At 36.7% G+C, this 17,143-nt stretch overlaps 1 protein-coding gene across 7 annotated transcripts in view; it reads left to right on the top strand.

The window, feature by feature from the left end:
- The window catches only part of cyfip2 (cytoplasmic FMR1 interacting protein 2), a 60,057-nt gene that overhangs the window by 4,542 nt on the left and 38,372 nt on the right, over positions 1 to 17,143 (top strand). For all 7 annotated transcript variants that reach the window (XR_012389356.1, XR_012389355.1, XM_073921058.1 and 4 more), the window contains exons 2-3: positions 13,523 to 13,672; positions 16,474 to 16,563. Coding sequence is in view for 5 of the 7 variants with exons in the window: in XM_073921058.1 (XP_073777159.1) it covers positions 13,556 to 13,672; positions 16,474 to 16,563 (207 nt within the window). In the remaining 2 variants the exon portion in view is untranslated. The remainder of the gene's footprint in view (positions 1 to 13,522; positions 13,673 to 16,473; positions 16,564 to 17,143) is intronic.

Below are 17,143 nucleotides of genomic sequence, written 5' to 3'. Positions count from 1 at the left end.
GGGTTTCCTCCGGGTGCTCCAGTTTCCCCTAATCCAAAGACATGCGTTTTAAGTGAATTGGATGAAATAAATTGGCCGTAGTGTATGTGTGTATTTGTGAATGTGAGTGTATTGGTGCTTCCCTGTACTGGGTTGTTGCTAGAAGGGCACCCGCTATGACAGCATATCCTGGAGGAGTTGTCAGTTAATTTTGCTCTGGCGACCCCTGATAATCAGGGACTAAGTCAATGGAAAATGAATGAATGAATGCATTACCTACAGAAAAATCCACTAATCAGATGGGTGTATTGAGCAAAGCACACCAGCAGATCTTTAGCTCTGTGGAAATCCACTGAAAATATCAACCTTCATATCATATAAATTTTCAACCTTCATATCATATCCCTTTTGCCTCGAAATAGCCATAAGTTGCTGATGTGGCAATAAATAAATAATAAATAAATAAATCAACCTCCACATCATTCATAATGAAGTCAGTGTCAATAAAAAATTCTATTGCTTGCTTTGTAAAACCATGCAAAATGCATGCTTTGTGCATTTTGGGCCACCCAATGTATATCATTTCCATTTATGCTTTTTGAAGGGAACAAGGAAGCAAGTGATTTTCTGAATACTAGAAAGCATTCATAAGATTTTTGCTCTCAAATGTAATCAGTTTTAAAATGCATGGTGCACAACACTCATAAAAGACCCCTTCAACCATTTGACAGAAATGATGCATGCCTCACTATTTCATCAACCACACCTGCAAATTACAATTGAATGATGCCATCATGGCCACTCAAGAGCATGCTGTAGTGTTGTTTCATTGTGTCCCATCTGTATATAAAGAAGATTCTTTCATCCAACTCTGAACGTCCCGACTGCCTGTCTAGTAATTGTAGCTTAAGGCTTACAAAGAGGGCGGGAGTATGATGTCCCACCAAGTGGTGTGACCCAATTGTGAGGCTCATTCTGTGGTGGAATTTCTTATGTGACCTTTGTGGTGTCCAGAATTGATGTGGCTAAACCAGTGGTTCTCATCTAGGGGCATCAAGCTGACTTCAAATGATTTAAAGTTAAATTTAAAAAAGGCATTTAATAATTGGAAACAACAGCTATTTTAACTAGCATCTTTCTATTTTTACTTGAAAAATCCTTTTTAATCCGGGATCACCACAGCAGAATGAACCACCAACTTATCCAGAGTTTTACGCAGTAGATGCCCTTCCAGCTGAAACCCCTCACTGGGAAACAGCCATACACACTCATTCACACACATACACTACGAACAATTTAGCCTACCCGATTCACCTGTATCACATGTCTTTGGACTTGTGGGGGAAACCGGAGCATGCGAACGCGGGGAGAACATGCAAACTCCACACAGAAATGCCAACTGATTCAGCCTAGGCTCGAACCAGCAACCTTCTTGCTGTGAGGCGACAGCACTACCTACTGTGCCACCGCGTCGCCTCACTTGAAAATGATATGTTAATTTTCTTGACCAGGAAAAATCATTTAGTAAATGAATAATACTTGTCTAACAGATATTAAAATACATTTTATGAATATAAAATGTTGTGTAGTGTAGGGTAGGGTTAATTAATCTTACAATACTATACCAGCTGAAGTATCATGATACCAAGTAGTATTGCAATTCATAACTCAAATTATAAAGAAAGTTGTCAGAAATACTATATTTTATGTTGTAATAGGCCTACTTGAATGTAGTTCATAATTCCCTTAAGGCCAAAAAGTATTATTTGCACCCAACTGCACCTGAAATTGATTAATTCTTTTTGTTTATTTTATAGATAACTGACACTAAAATAAAGATACAAATTTTACTGAATGAAAGTTGTTACAAAAATTGCATTTTTTTCCAACAAAATTAGGCTATATGAAGAGGTCAAAAATTGTTTCAATGTTTCCTGTTGCTATTTTGGTTTTTTCATCTATTTTATTTTCAATGTTATCAGTAAACAATCAAAAGTAATTCAAAATTTCACTTTGTGAGTCGTTCTTTTTAAGAGATTGTCACGGTCAGTAATAATTCATATTAACAGGAACAGAAATGAACCGATTCAGATGTGCATTCAAACTGAAGCGTTAGAAAACAGGCGCGAAGGTTTTGCAACCTTAATAGGGAAATTAAGCACTTAGTTAAGTTTACATTATTTTGCACATCGAATTCCATTTTACTGAAAATAAATTAAACAAAGTCAGGCAACGTAATACAGTGGACCAAAGTGCATCAAATAATCTGTAATAAAAAACAGCTCCACATCCACAACTGCACGCATTTGGTTAAATTAGGCTTTGCAGTCTCCATGTTCAGTCCTTTACTTCCACTGTATCTGTTCAGCTGAGGGAACGAAACCGACCCCGTGACGTCCGACTCAGCGATATTCCAAGATGGTGGCGTCCTAGCTCTAAAAGTTATAGTAAAAGATGCCATTTTCTGCTAAATGGTTACATTAATTGATTTTGTTATATATATATATATATATATATATATATATATATATATATATATATATATATATATATATATATATATATATATATATATATATATATATATATATATATTCCATTAAAGTGGAAATCAATTTAAAAATAATGTAAAAATGACTGAGTGCTGCATTTTTCCCTTTTAATGGCTCCACAGACTATTCAAATAAACTTAATTGTTACAGTACACTGAAAAAATTATCCATTGGATTAACTACAATTTTTAAGGTAAGTTGTTGCAAACAATAATATGGGCTGAATTTATACTAAAAGATCATGTTTAGTGATACTCAAGCTAATTAGTTTATTTAAATTCAGCCCATATAAATTGTTTGCAACCACTTACCTTAAAAGAAAATATTAAATGCAATTAATATTTTTTCCAGTGTAGCATGTAGTCAAATGCATTTTTAAAGTAGGTTGTTATAGACCACTCAGCCTGCTGACCTTATTCTTAGTCATTATGTGAATGTTGTAGAAGAATGCTGGCCAGATAGAATTGAAACTTTTAAAATCATAAGTTTGGTTTAAAGGCGACATGAAAAAAGCAGTGTTTTGATTGACCAAAATACATGTTAATACCATTGTAAGGGCTGCACAATATATAGCTTCAGCATTGATATCACAATGTCAAACTGGGATTATAGTTAACCAGGAGCCACAGTTGAAAACATACTTATTCAAAGTTAAGTGTAAAGTTTCTAAAGGTTTATTGTTTGCATTTGTTGTTACGGCCTCTGACATTGGCTACGTTTAAATGGACATCAGCAATCGAATTGTTTGCCTTAATCTGAATAAGACAATGATATGATCAAGGTGTTTACATGAGTTGCTTTTTGAATGTTCCTTTCATGATCCTGTTTTACATGTTATAGCAAATAATTAGATTAACGTCATTGCGTCACCACCTTTAACTGCAGTTTTGCACTTTCACTTTTATTTAGGAACATTTCATGCATGCCCCCATCACAAACGAGATGTTGGATGCGAATATGAACTGCTGAAAGAGTGTTGTTTTAATGGAATTTGAGACCACACGTCATATGGGAAAAATACCTGCACATTTTGCGGTGCAGGGGTCTGTGGCCCTTCACTGACTAGGTAGGTACAGATAGGTGCAGAGAATAGTGTGTGTGTATAGACTATTCTGTCGCAAAATGCGGTGAAAATCCTAAATGACGCTAATAATTTGATTAAGGTGTTTACATGTCTATTTTGCACTTATTTTAAGATTTATTTAATTTAATTTTAAAATTTATTTAAGATTTATTTAATCAAAAATTCCTGTTTACATGGTAGACCTTTAATCAGAGTATTGTCTTAATTATTGGTGTCCATGTAAACATACTCTGTGAGGATTTCAAGCCAGTTTATAGCATTTAGGATCAAGAAATTACAATGTTTATAACTATGAAAGACTCATTGTATTTATATACACATATGATGAAGACTATACAGTGTTTTCTTCATATTTGATTAGGGGTGTAACAATTTATCGTAGTACGATTTATTGCGATGCAAAAATGTCACAATATGCATTGTGGCGTTATGACGATTTCATTACGATATGATGTCCGTTTTCTCTTATTAGTTGAGCTGTTTGCACGTGAGCGACGTTCCACCTGCTGTCGCACGTGAGTTCAGATTGCAGCAGCAGTAATGTTAGCAGACAAGATGAGTGGAGTTGAAATAGAGGATGGCCCATCCTATCAAAATCAGACGTCTGGCAACATTTCGGTTGTACAGTCATTGCTTTAGACTCGTCCGCTTTTTGACACGCATACTGGGTCAAACATAGCCGAAGTTTTAAAGTCTTCACAGTGATTTACATACTTTGCGCAGCGACATGGATACCTCCTAATGGTGTTGAAAGAGTCACATACTGTATTTATAAGGTACAATTCACCCTAAAATATCAAACTGTCTTCATATAATGATGTATTGGCGGCCGCAAAATCACACATGACGTGAGCTGACTGTGAGCTGTTACTACAGAGGGCGGACTATGATAGACGCTCGCGCGCGTCTGCTTCAGTGAACAGAACCTGCAAGTTGTGACCAACAGGTAATAAAGTAGTAAACAACATTCAGTTTGTGGAACAGAGTGATCGTTCAGGAGCCGTGTTGGAAGTATGAACAGCAGTGGAAATGAAACTGAAAGCGTGCACATTATTTAAATAATCATATCGCATTTTAGAGTTATGATTACGACGAGCATGAACTCTTTTGAGTACAGAGGTACACAAAAATGCACGTCAACATGATAAACTTGATAGCGCCGACATCAGCGACGCCGAAGAAATAGTAAACCTGCCTAAACTGCTGAAAAGAGCCACGACTGTCCTGTGTAATGAAAAGACGGCCACCCTGTCACTCATCATGCCCAACATGAAGACAGCCATCCATAAAATCCTCTCAGACAGATACACATAAGTTCAGGATTATTTTATAGAACTGCTGATTACCTGGAAATGTAGATTATTTATTTATTTTATTTTTTATTTTTTGCACGCACAAAAAACGCAAGTGACCAAGCAAAGCCTTAAGCTCTTACTGTTAAATTCAATTGAATTGAATCATTTCAATAATATTTTATAAGAAGTTTTAAAATTGTTTTATTTTCCAGAGACAGTCCTGTTTAATTTATTTTCTTAAATAAGGTTCAGTTTAACAAGTTGAAACAAAAGAAATACATAAAAAATAGTTTACTTGGTAATTACATTTAAAAAAAAATAAAATTAGCATTTTAGTTTCATTTAAAATTTTTATTCCAAATATCGTGATACATATAGAATCGTGAACATTATATCGTGATACACATTGTATCATGAGCTGCGTGTATCGTTACACCCCTATATTTGATTATTCAATGTTTCTTAAATACTGCTAGACTCCCGTTTATTTAATTTGTGTCTTTGCTGTACTGAATAACAATGCTTGTGATTTGTTTTATTATATTTTATGCAGCATACAAAATCATCCCATTCAATCTAAAATGATAAATTTCTTTCAAATGCTTCTATTCATTTAACGTAGTAAAAATATACTCAATATCGCAATATGTATCAGAGAAAAATAAAATATCACAATGTCAGTTTTTTTCAGTATTGTGCAGCCCTGTACTCATGTGTAAATCAAAGACCTCAGTGGTGGTCTTTTCTTTTTTGTCATGCTCATTTAATGTATAAGAATGTGGACACCCATCATCCAGTGGGAATGACCTATGGTGGGAAAGTTTATTTTAGTACTGCAGCATTCATTTACACAGTCTATTCACATAGTCTCTACTACTCTGTACCTCTCTCACTTTTTTCGTTCTCTTCCTGTCAGATCACTTCTTCCACTTGGTGGTGTCATGGATATGTTTTCCAAGAGTTCTTTTTGAATGACAATGAATCAGCTCAGAGGTTATTATCAGTCTGAACATGTCTCACACCACCGTGCTTTTCAATGGATTAAAATGTGCAGAAACTGCCAGAGCTTGAAGTACAATCCTCTTTTTTTTCTTCCTGTGATGCAGACCAGCTCTACCTTTTTAATATGACGATTACAAAAGCTACACCTATTTGAGGTCTGCATTAAGAGCCTTTTAGACCATTTGAAAATTTAATATTTTATTCTAGTTGCGTGTGGTGTGAATTGTTTGTCAAGTCCCATGCAGAGTGTTATTTATGTGCTGCTGCCTATGTGGAGTATTTCAAGTGAGTCACTTATAAGATTCCACAGTCACTTGTGAGGGAGCTCCTTATGTTGGGCATAGGGGGGTCAAAGATACTTATGTCAGTGCTGAAATGTAAAAAAATGTTATGAATGTTATAGGGTTGTAACAATATACCGGTATGACGGTTTACCACGATTTGAACGTGCACGATTATCATACCATGAACAATTGCATATCAACGGTTTTAACCCTTAAAGACTGAGACAGCCGCCCGCGGCTAAAAATAAGTATTGCTCTTAAATGTTTAATAACTTTTGATCCGCTGATCCGATTTATACAATTCCAAGATTGGCATAAAGAAGAGAATCTCAGCTTTCTAGTGATGTATCACATAACATTCGCGGACTTTCAGAGGCTCCGGAATCAGTGCGGTTACGTCATCAAAATTTGACAACGCTGATTTGACAAAGAAACGCTCGTCACTGTGTCTCCGGACAAACCAGACATTATACATTGATGCATTGTCCCTCCTCCATGCCCAGATTGGTTCAAACTCGCTATATCACAACCAATAAGCATAGGTTTCGCTTTTGTTTGTGGACCAAGCAACACGGAATGAGAGAAAGGCATACATTTATGCGCGGCTAAATAAAACGCAAAAAAAAAGGTTTTGCATGAAATAATTCTCATACTAAGTACTTTTGCATGCACAGCAGCACAGAAAAATGACAAAACAGTGACACAGCAAAGACGAACTGCTGCTCTTGCTGTTTTCAAAAGACGCAAATGAAGGTGCAGCTGTTTGTCTGCATTGCAGACAACCATATCCAAATCCATATCCACAGACAACCATATCCATGCTGGCACATAAAACCTAAGGATGTTCCATATTGAATCTAGTTTCGTTATGTAACTATTTATAGTATAGTAAATATTTATATCTATTTTTTACTGAGGATTTGCACCATGTTTATTTGGACTTTATTTGGACTTTGGCACATTATTTATTATTTACTTATTTTTTTATTTGTTCATTGTAAGTGGTGTTGTTTATAGTAACTAAAAATATATTATTTGGAAAAAGTGAAATTTGCTTCACTGTTCTATTATTTTGTAACATTTGTAACATACCGTATACCGCGAAACCGTCAAACCGTGGTATTGTTTTAGACGATTATCATACCGTAAAAAATTCATACCGTTACAACCCTAGAATGTTATGAGAACAGGCTTGGTCAACTAAGTCTTCGTTAGTCGGTTAATCTTGGGGGTAACAATGCACTAGTGGCACAATCACTAGCAGCGTAATAAGCGTACTGTCAGCGAGAGCTTATTAGGTTCTGCAATATCCATCTGCTAATATTGTCGGGAAGGAAATCGGAAGTGTGGGATCATATTATCACTCTGTCGTTTTCACAAGTTTATCGTAGCGCATTTCCTTCAAGGCTAGGTTCTTTGTGAATATAGATAAGTAGAAGCTTACTTCTTCTCAACAATTTAAAGGCAAACGCTTGTTCCTTGTATGACAGATGTCTATCTGTTGCTCTCATAATATGAAAACATGTAATTAAGCCATCAACCGGTTTCTCAGAGGATAACAACCTGACAAAACAATGCTGCAACTCTGATACAGGCGTTATTTATGAAGAAAATTACAAAGCACTGCAGTATTTGGGCTGTTCTCTGTTTGTCTGATAATTATTTTATTTGATATGAAGTAATTACTCTACCAAAATGTGTATATTCCATACAAAGTATGAAGCTGATTAGTCAGTTCCATCTATGGGTCAGTTCTTGTCGCGTGACTCATGGTGCACTTATGGCAACTAGTTGTGCCTGAAATCACGTGGCTTATGTGAGTCACTTCTAATATGCGCGTGCAGGCCACGCACCTCTACTGGAAATAACTTACTTGCACGCAGAAAAGACACAAAATGGGAACGGCTCTAAGGCCGCCGTCATTTGCGTTCTCCAGCAGTTGAAGTTTTTTTTGCACAGACATGCTGGATTCACCTGATTTGCTAACAAATGGGTTGTGGATCCATTCCTTCGCAGTTCATGGGTTCTTCACCGAGCCTTTTCACTTCCGCAAAGAAACTTTTCAAAGACGTCTGTTTCTTGCGCTCAAGTGACCTAGATGTAACCTAGAGAATATTGTCATTTTTTAAAGTAAAATATTTTTTTAAATAAAACATCATTTAGGGTGCTTTCACACCTGTGAATCGATTGAGTTGTTCTAAAACAGAGATTACAAATGTTACATTGTTGCTCTTTGCTCTTGGAGCGGTTCGCTTTCACACTGCAAAGTTTCTAATTGAACCAAAAGAGCTAAAACAAGTCACGTGTGAGTAAACTCTCCTCACATTGGTCAGAGTGTCAGGGTTTATTTTGCAGCGTCCCGCTCAGCTGTCAGGAAAGGTGATGGTTTGGTGGTGATTGACAAGGTGCGCGCGCAACGTGTCTGAGGAGAGATGCGGTGGGGAGGGGTGAGAAGGGTGCGCAACGATGCCTATTTGAGGACCGGGAGGGAGACGCGAGATTACCGGGAGATCATCACTCGTTTGCGGGCATCCGGAGACTCGCGAAACTTCCCGCCCTACTCATAATTCTCTCTTCATATAGCCGTATGCCTATTACATATCCATAAAACACTGTGATATAACCGTGCTCGGATCGGATCGCTTTTTCACTGCACCACCTCACTCAGGCGGTCTCGGAGCGATTACTTTGGCGCGGAACAGAGCGCGATTGCCCTGTTCACAAACGAACCGCGCTAACTGGGCAAACGAGACAGGTTCCGAAACAGAAATGTAGGTGTGAAAGCACCCTTAGACTCGGAAACAAACATAAAAAATTAATTATTTCTTGTGCGACCAGGTACCAATTGATCCATGGACCAGAGGCTGGGGAGTCTTTTAGAGGATTCCTTCCATAAGCCTAAAAGTAATCTGCTGAAGGATCAGCTGATAGATGTGACTTTCAAATGCTCCTTTATCTGTGTAAGCACTCAGTAAAGAGGATGAAGCCATCATCATTAGCTTTCACAGAGTAATAGGGGAAAATTGCTGTAAAATTACCGGACTTTTAAAGCATTTTATTCTGGAAAATGTCTGAATATGTGAAAGGGGCAATTGTGTCATATCAGTTTAGCACATGGCCATATAAATGGCCAAATCAGCAGTGTTTAAGAACCTGCTCAAATGCACTCAAATGTTAGCAGGAACTTCAGCCGTAGTTGGAACCAAAGTTGGTACTTTTGACAGTCCTAGTAGGCAACATTAAGTTATTTTAAAAAGTAAAGTATAAAAAAATCTTCATTTGAATGTAATAATAATAGTTCTTACTTAATATATAGGGCATAATAATAAAATAAAATGTGTTGAAAAGATTGTTGAAAATACATATTGTAAATGTGTTGCATATTAGGTTAGGTTAGGTTACTTTGTTTGTACTAGAAGGTAGATTTGGTTTGCAGTCAAGGGTCCTCTTTTTATAACAGTGCCACCCAAAAAAACTCACATAGTGACAACAACAACTGGGGTCTGTTGGTACCTAGGTTCTTCGTACCTCGCTTAAATGATCTAAGATGATTTTGCCGATCCTGGATCTTTTCATCTTAATAACTGATCTCTGGCTAATTTGGTTCTTCTAACAAGTTCGTGAATCAGATTAGAATGTCTGGATGAACTGATCTGAGATCGCTGCGTGTGTTGTGAAGGAAAGATCTATCGATCCTCGAAATCATGATCAGCAATGCAACGATTGGCTGACGAAACAGCAGCGTAATGACATCATCTGATTAATATTCAATTATCCATGTGAGCAAAATTACATCAAATTAGCAGTCGACGATTTGTTAAATATGACACGCAATAACTTTCCACATATGTTGTGAACTGCAGGCTTTACACTTTCATGTGTCAAGAGTATTTATCATGTATTTCAATGCATATCAATGTATTTAGTTCTACATTTAGAAAATATTTTCTTTATTACAGTAGCCGTTTTTTTAATCGCTGCATGGAATAACTGGATGTTTACAAAAGCATTTTGATATTGGTAAAGGCGTCTGCAACTTTTGTGAAGCATAATCACTGGCATATTTACCGTCAAAACAAGTTCATGACTGCATTAATGTATTATTTCTTTTTTTTAAAAGTCACATATTCTGCATTTCTATTATCATACACAAATTGTACTAAAGCAATCTAAAAAGTTCATATCAATAATTTTTCTCTTTGTACTTTCATTTCAAGGGTGCAGATTGCATAAGTTTTGTTAATATAACTTTATTTATTTTATTAATAACTATAACTTTGTATATATAGTTAATTTTTTTTTAAACTATTTTCCCAAGTGTATATAACTACTACTGTAAGAAAATATCATAATTCTGTACTTTCTCTATTATCTTTGGTTGAACTGACCCAATCTAATCCTGTTTATATGAATTGAACCTGCTTCCGATCAGGTTTGAGCTAGCAGAACTGTTGCTATGTCAACAACTCTCAGATCAGCTTTGAAGAACGAAACGATCCTGGATCATGTCAAATCATCAATATCCAAATCCAGCTAACTGAGTAATCCACGTACGAAGAACGGACCCCAGGACATAAAGACATAAAACATAAACAAGCTAGGCTATAAGCTAGGCTATCAGACTAGTAAATCACTTATGCACTACATACTCAGTCACAGACCTAATTTCTCATAACAGTGAGTGTTTTGGCCTTATTTAATTGGTCTTTTAGCCCGAAATGTAGTAACCATTACAGTAAGCTTAACAGAATAGAACTTTGGAGTCCTTCTGGTACATAGTTGCATGGTATTGTTAGATACATAAATGCTGACAGGAAACCCAACCCTTTTATAGAAGCATTTGGTGAATCAGTATAGTTAAAGTGCTGTAGAGCGTGTAAAAATGTTTTGTTAAAGATGTGTACAAGAATAAGAAAAATGGCAGGTGACATTATATACACAATGAGCTCAGTAAAATGACTTAAACTGATTGACTGTGCATTCATACCTGGACTTGCTAGATTTACCTGATGTTGTCCTTTCAACAATGAGCATGACTGTGGTTTTCACTGGAGAGCGATCAGAGACCACTGACCACCTGACACAGACTTGTTGAGATTTATGGTTTTTGATTGTAATCGTAGATTAATGTGGACATGACAATTTGACGATCAATTGGTAGCTCATTTTTTCACTTCATCTGTTGGAACATTGACTGTATGCATTGTTGCTATGATGTGTCATCGTAATATTTTTTCTCTTAGGTTGTTCACACTTTTTGGTTCCTGTTTGTGTCTGTCACTCATAAAAGGGAACGTCTGTATTGATCTCCTCATGCTGTAGCAGGCTCCATATTTTATCCCACAGTGACCACAGGTGATCTCTCTTCCTGTATGGCCATGTTTAAAGGTCAAGCGGGCATCGTGTTTCTCTGGCACTCTGTCAAGCTTTGATGAAGATAAGGATTAAAAATCAGCCTACTGTTTGGACGATTGCCTGATGAGGCCTGAATACAGTAGATGTTAATTATGGGGTTTTGATTTTAAAGTGTGTAACATCAGCTCATGAATATCCAAAGTTCAGTATTGAGTCATTTTTGAGGAGTATTCAATTTACCAGAAGTTGTAGAGAGCTTTAAAGTGTGTGAAGATCTGCAGAAAAAAGCCATTGACATTCATTAATTATCAAAAGTGCTACCTCAAATATGGGTATGAAAACAAAACAATTCATTTTTTTACCAAGGAAAATGTATTTGAGCAATGGTGTAGTAAAAATCTTGAGATGTGTTGCGCATATATGAAACATGAGTTGTCCTGTGTCTAATATAAGCCGTATGTCTCACCAAACCACACTTCCTGAGAACTTTTTTGTTCTTTTGTCTTGACAGCACAGTACCAGTTTAGAAATGTGTCATCAGTGGTATTAGATACTGGAAACCTTTAACAAAATAAAGCACAATTCTTTTAAAGCCACAATTTGAATGATTTTCTTTCACATCATCTATTTTACGCATCTATTGCCTGAAAGAGTGTCATGATATAGGGTTGGCCATCATACACTTTACAGAGCCAGGCTGAGAAGAATTTCTCTTTTCTTTTCTCGAGGAATTTAGGATTTAGAAAGGGTTAATATGGGGTTGCATTTTGATTAGTTGTGTTTGGGAAAGGAAAGCAAGTGGCTTCCCGATTTAAACTTAAGTAATAATTTTACACTGATAAATGACCATAGAATGAATAAAGAAACAAGTAAATAAATAAAAATTAACAATAAATAAGGTGTTTGCTTATGTTAATCTAAGCTACATACTAGCTAAGTTAAATTTTAAAGAGAACAAATGTAGTCAAAGGCTGCTGAACCTCTGTCTGAAAGTCACTTTTGATCAACTATATTATGAACTTGTTTGATATTTTCATTTATTTTATTTTAATTTTCTTTGGACTAGAAATGTGTATATTCCATAGAAAGTATGAAGCTGATTGGTCTGTTCTTGTCATGTGACTCGCGGTGTAAATTCTTTCAACTAAGAGTGCCTGGAAAGCGTGTTGCGTCATGAAAAGAAACGCGATGTTGAGAAGCCTTAATTAAATAAAAGCACGGTTAATGGTAAAATCAGTTAATTATTGTTAGAATGAATAGCCACAACCAGCCAAGATTTAACATTCATTCATTCATTTTCCTTCGACTTAGTCCCTTTATTATTCAGGGGTCCCCACAGCATAATGAACTGCCAACTTATCCAGGCCAGCATATGTTTTACACAGCAGATGCACTTCCAGCTACAACCCAGCACTGGGAAACATCCATGCACACATACATACACTACAGCCAATTTAGTTTATTCAATTTACATATAGTGCAGGTCTTCGACTGTGGGCAAAACCGGAGCACCCGGAGGAAACCCACGCAAACACGGGGAGAACCTGGAAACTCCAGCTGGGATTCGAACCAGCAACCTTCTTGCTGTGAGGTGACAGTGCTAACCACTGAGCCACTGTGTCACACAAGTTTTAACATAATGTATGTTATAATATTATATTATCCAATAAATTATACAAATATTTTACGATATTCTGTAAAACCATACTTTTTTACAGCATTATGGGTTATAGCCAAAATATTCTGCCTTTTATTTCTTGGAATTTGCTGGCAGCCACTTCAGTCCTTTTGTTTTGAGACTAATTAAATACCACCAGTGAAACAGACTGAACATTTTTAAGTAGAGCGAATTCCTTAAGGTCATGACATTTCCCTTGTCAAATGCCAGTGATTTATAGACTGTGTTTCACTTCAAATGGAGCATTCTTGTCTCATGGTATTGAACCTGACCATTTCTGTTTTGTGTTTTAGATTGGGCTGTTTTGTGAGTGAACCTGTGTCGCCATGACAACCCACGTGACCCTGGAGGATGCGCTGTCCAATGTGGACCTGCTGGAGGAGCTTCCTCTCCCAGACCAGCAGCCATGCATCGAGCCCCCTCCATCCTCCATCATGTACCAGGTACACGTCCTAATGCACTGATATCACATGCACATTCTCAACCCAGCTTATGCCTCATAAGCTGACATTGCGGATGGTCATTTAAACACAATTACTGGTTTTCCCTAATCAGAATAAGGTCATAAATATCTCAAAGGATTACTCACCCCATTGTCATCCAAGATGTTACTTTTTTCTTCAGGCATAAAGATAGTAGGTTTTTTGAGGAAAACATTTTAGGAATGTTCCCCTACAATTATCTACGAGTAATGATCTTCAATGGTTTGAATGTGGCTTCAAAAGGCTCTAAAGCACCACAGCCAAGTAATAAGGGTCTTACCTTGCAAAACGATGGGTGATTTTCTAAAACGATATATTTTTTGTTATCATTGTTGTCCAATACGAGCTGGCGGGGGTTACATATGACACTTTTTGTCAGTTTATTGAATTGCGCATACATGACAGAAAAGTGTCTTTAATGCAGATTATTTTGAAGTAAGAGTTAGCTACAAGTCTGAGGACATGTAGCGAGACTCTTCTTTGGCTTTTAACAATCTGTAGCATTTAACAACCCCATTTACACGAATACGTTTTAGTTTTAAAACCGTGTCCACACTGGCGTTTCTGAAAAGGTCTTCACCCACACTACACCGCTGAAAACGCAAATCACATGACCACACGTACACTCTTTCATGCGCAGAAGCATATGCAGATGTCTGAGCCCCAGGAAGTCAGCAGGTGCTTTGAGCACACGTCCCCAGGTGAGAGCAGTGCACGTCGGACAGTTCATCAAAGATCTTATCCGCTGGATCGCATCTAACTATTGATGTTAAATGGGATATTTAATTAAACTTGTCTCTATCTAACGACTCTTAGGTAGTTTGAATCTATTACTTGCACTCAGGTAACGATTTTGGCTGAAAGCAAAGATAAGTTAATATATTCATTTATGTAACCACGAACACATACACATTTTCATTTCCTATATTGTATAAACTTATTGCATTATTGATTGCCATTATTGATTATTAAAACTGATATTCTGCCAAAAAAGACAGGGTGTTTCATATTTTTCAATGAAAATGAAAGGAGGCATTTATGTTATAGGCTCCATTTTGTTACAGCCTAAATATGTATACAGTGAAGATGACGGTAATATAAATATGTAGCTATGCTATGCCTTAACATTTCTGGTGTCTGTTAAGTTGTTAACATCAAAATGAAAATAGGGAGTTCCTTATATTATGTTTTCATTTTATTGTTAAGACAACAAGAAGATTTACCCGACTGTTCTCTCTCTCTCTCTCTCTCTCTCTCTCTCTCTCTCTCTCTCTGTTCTCCCGTATCAGCTTTATTTATTCTCAGGTTCGCTTCATTGGTCTCTTCAGCTGTCAGTCATTTCCTTCTTGGTTACTCTTACGTCACATCCAATAAGCAAAGACCACCCGTAATAAAAGCGTGCGTCAGATCACTCGCTAGCCTCTCTTTTTACTTCTGTTTCTCTGCTTTTTTCCGCTTGTTTGTGTTATTGCGTTGCGTTTAGAAAAAACTCTGTCTAACTGTATTTTGTTGTTGCTCGTTTCTGTGTGCACGTTATCCGTCCATTATTCGGTTTGGGTTTTGTTCTTTTCATTTCTTTAGCGCCGCCCGTGTCCCTTCTGCCAGTTCTCTTGTTTTTTCCTGTCTTTATTTGTCTCAGTGTTGTATATATTGTAAATAGTATATTTTTGCCTTACTTACCTAATCTTAAATTTGGATTAATTCGTTGTTTTTGTTCACTTTTGGGAATTGTAAATAAAAGCACATATTTTTTGGTATTACTTTGGTTGTCTTTTGCACTTATTCACTGTTTATATAAATATATTTTAATTACACAAATGTCAAACCCCACCATCTCCTAGACCACTGGTCACCAAACTTGTTCCTGGAGGGCAGGTGTCCTGCAGATTTTAGCTCCAACCCTAATTAAACACACCTGAACAAGATAATCAATGTCTTACTAGGTGTACTTGAAACATCCAGGCTGGTGTGTTAAGGCAAGTTGGAGCTAAACCCTGCAGGGACACCGGCCCTCCAGGACCAGGATTGGTGACCCCTGCCCTAGACTAACATCAGGGGTTTGTAACACGGACATGTCCTCGGGAGTTTCTTTATCAAACTTGCGAAGTCTGAACTTACAAGGCAAGGATACAAGATTGAACTTTGTGTACTTAATACTGGGAAAAAAAAATAATTAGATGCCATGGCTCCGTTTTTAGATGTCTCCATTTTCCCCCACCACGCTAACATGGAGCAGCAGCGATTTTTAAAAAGAAACCATCTTATTCAGCCTTTCCAAAACTCTCTGTTTTCAGGGCACGAGTAGTGTGGGCGGAAGGTGTAACTGTAGCAAAACTTACGCGTTTTAAAATGATAATTGTATTCGTGTAAACAGGGTCTGAGATGTCAGTTTAAACACCTTTCTACCGGGAGGTAAACAGATTCATTTATAAAGTTTTTTTTTTTTTTTTTGTGAGTTTTTAGCATATTGGTGTGTAAACATTCTCATTTAAATGATAGTTTGTGATGAAAATGTACTCAAGTGGTTCCCTCAAGTGGTTCCAAATCATTATGAGTTGATTATTCTTTTCTGATGAAGATATTTTGATGAATTTTGGAAATGTTTAGCTTTTGACATCCATGGTAAGAAAAACAAACACTATGGAAACCAGTGGCTACAAGTAAAGGGTTACTCAATGATGTCAGAATTGTCTAAAACTTTTAAGTATTTCCAAGATGTCACGTTTTAAGAAAAATTTTACTGAACTTCTGTCTGTTGCCAGGCAAACTTTGACACCAACTTCGAGGACAGAAATGCGTTTGTCACCGGCATTGCCCGCTACATTGAACAGGCCACTGTGCACTCCAGCATGGTAAGTAGAAGGGGGACTTTGTGAAACAGCACATTTGGATGGCTGGTCATGTGACCAGGGCAGAAATAACGAAAGGATGTTGCATTATAACAAAGCTGCCCTTTATGGTTCTTACTGAAATCTTTATCAGAGGGACAGTGAGAAGCAGAAACATTCATGTCATTCAGTTTATCTGATGCTGACTTTACTTCGGGCATGATTTAAATATCGTTGTGACACAGAAAAGTTATTCCCTTCCCAAACCTTAAAGGAAATGACCATGACAATGCCATATTTTTATACTGTGATAAAACAATTTACTACTCAGATGGAGTGAGACATTTCAAAGGTTTGTTTTATTTTTCAACAAGAATGATGAATAAAAATTGAATTTTTATGAATCAATTAATCCTAGTTTCCACAAAAAGCATAACCATTTACGACACTGATAATAAAATGAATTGTTTTTTCAGATCAGCTTGACTATATGTGATACTGAAGAAGGATTATTTATTCATTCATTTCTTGTTGGATTAGTCCCTTTATTAATCCAGGGTCGCCCCATAAATGACTTAAACTAAAAATAAACTGCCAATTTATC

The sequence above is a fragment of the Danio rerio genome, chromosome 14, assembly GCF_049306965.1.
Source record: "Danio rerio strain Tuebingen ecotype United States chromosome 14, GRCz12tu, whole genome shotgun sequence".
NCBI lineage: Eukaryota > Metazoa > Chordata > Actinopteri > Cypriniformes > Danionidae > Danio > Danio rerio.
The sequence above is the reverse complement of the archived record's forward strand: the minus strand, read 5'-3'. Positions and strand labels throughout refer to the sequence as shown.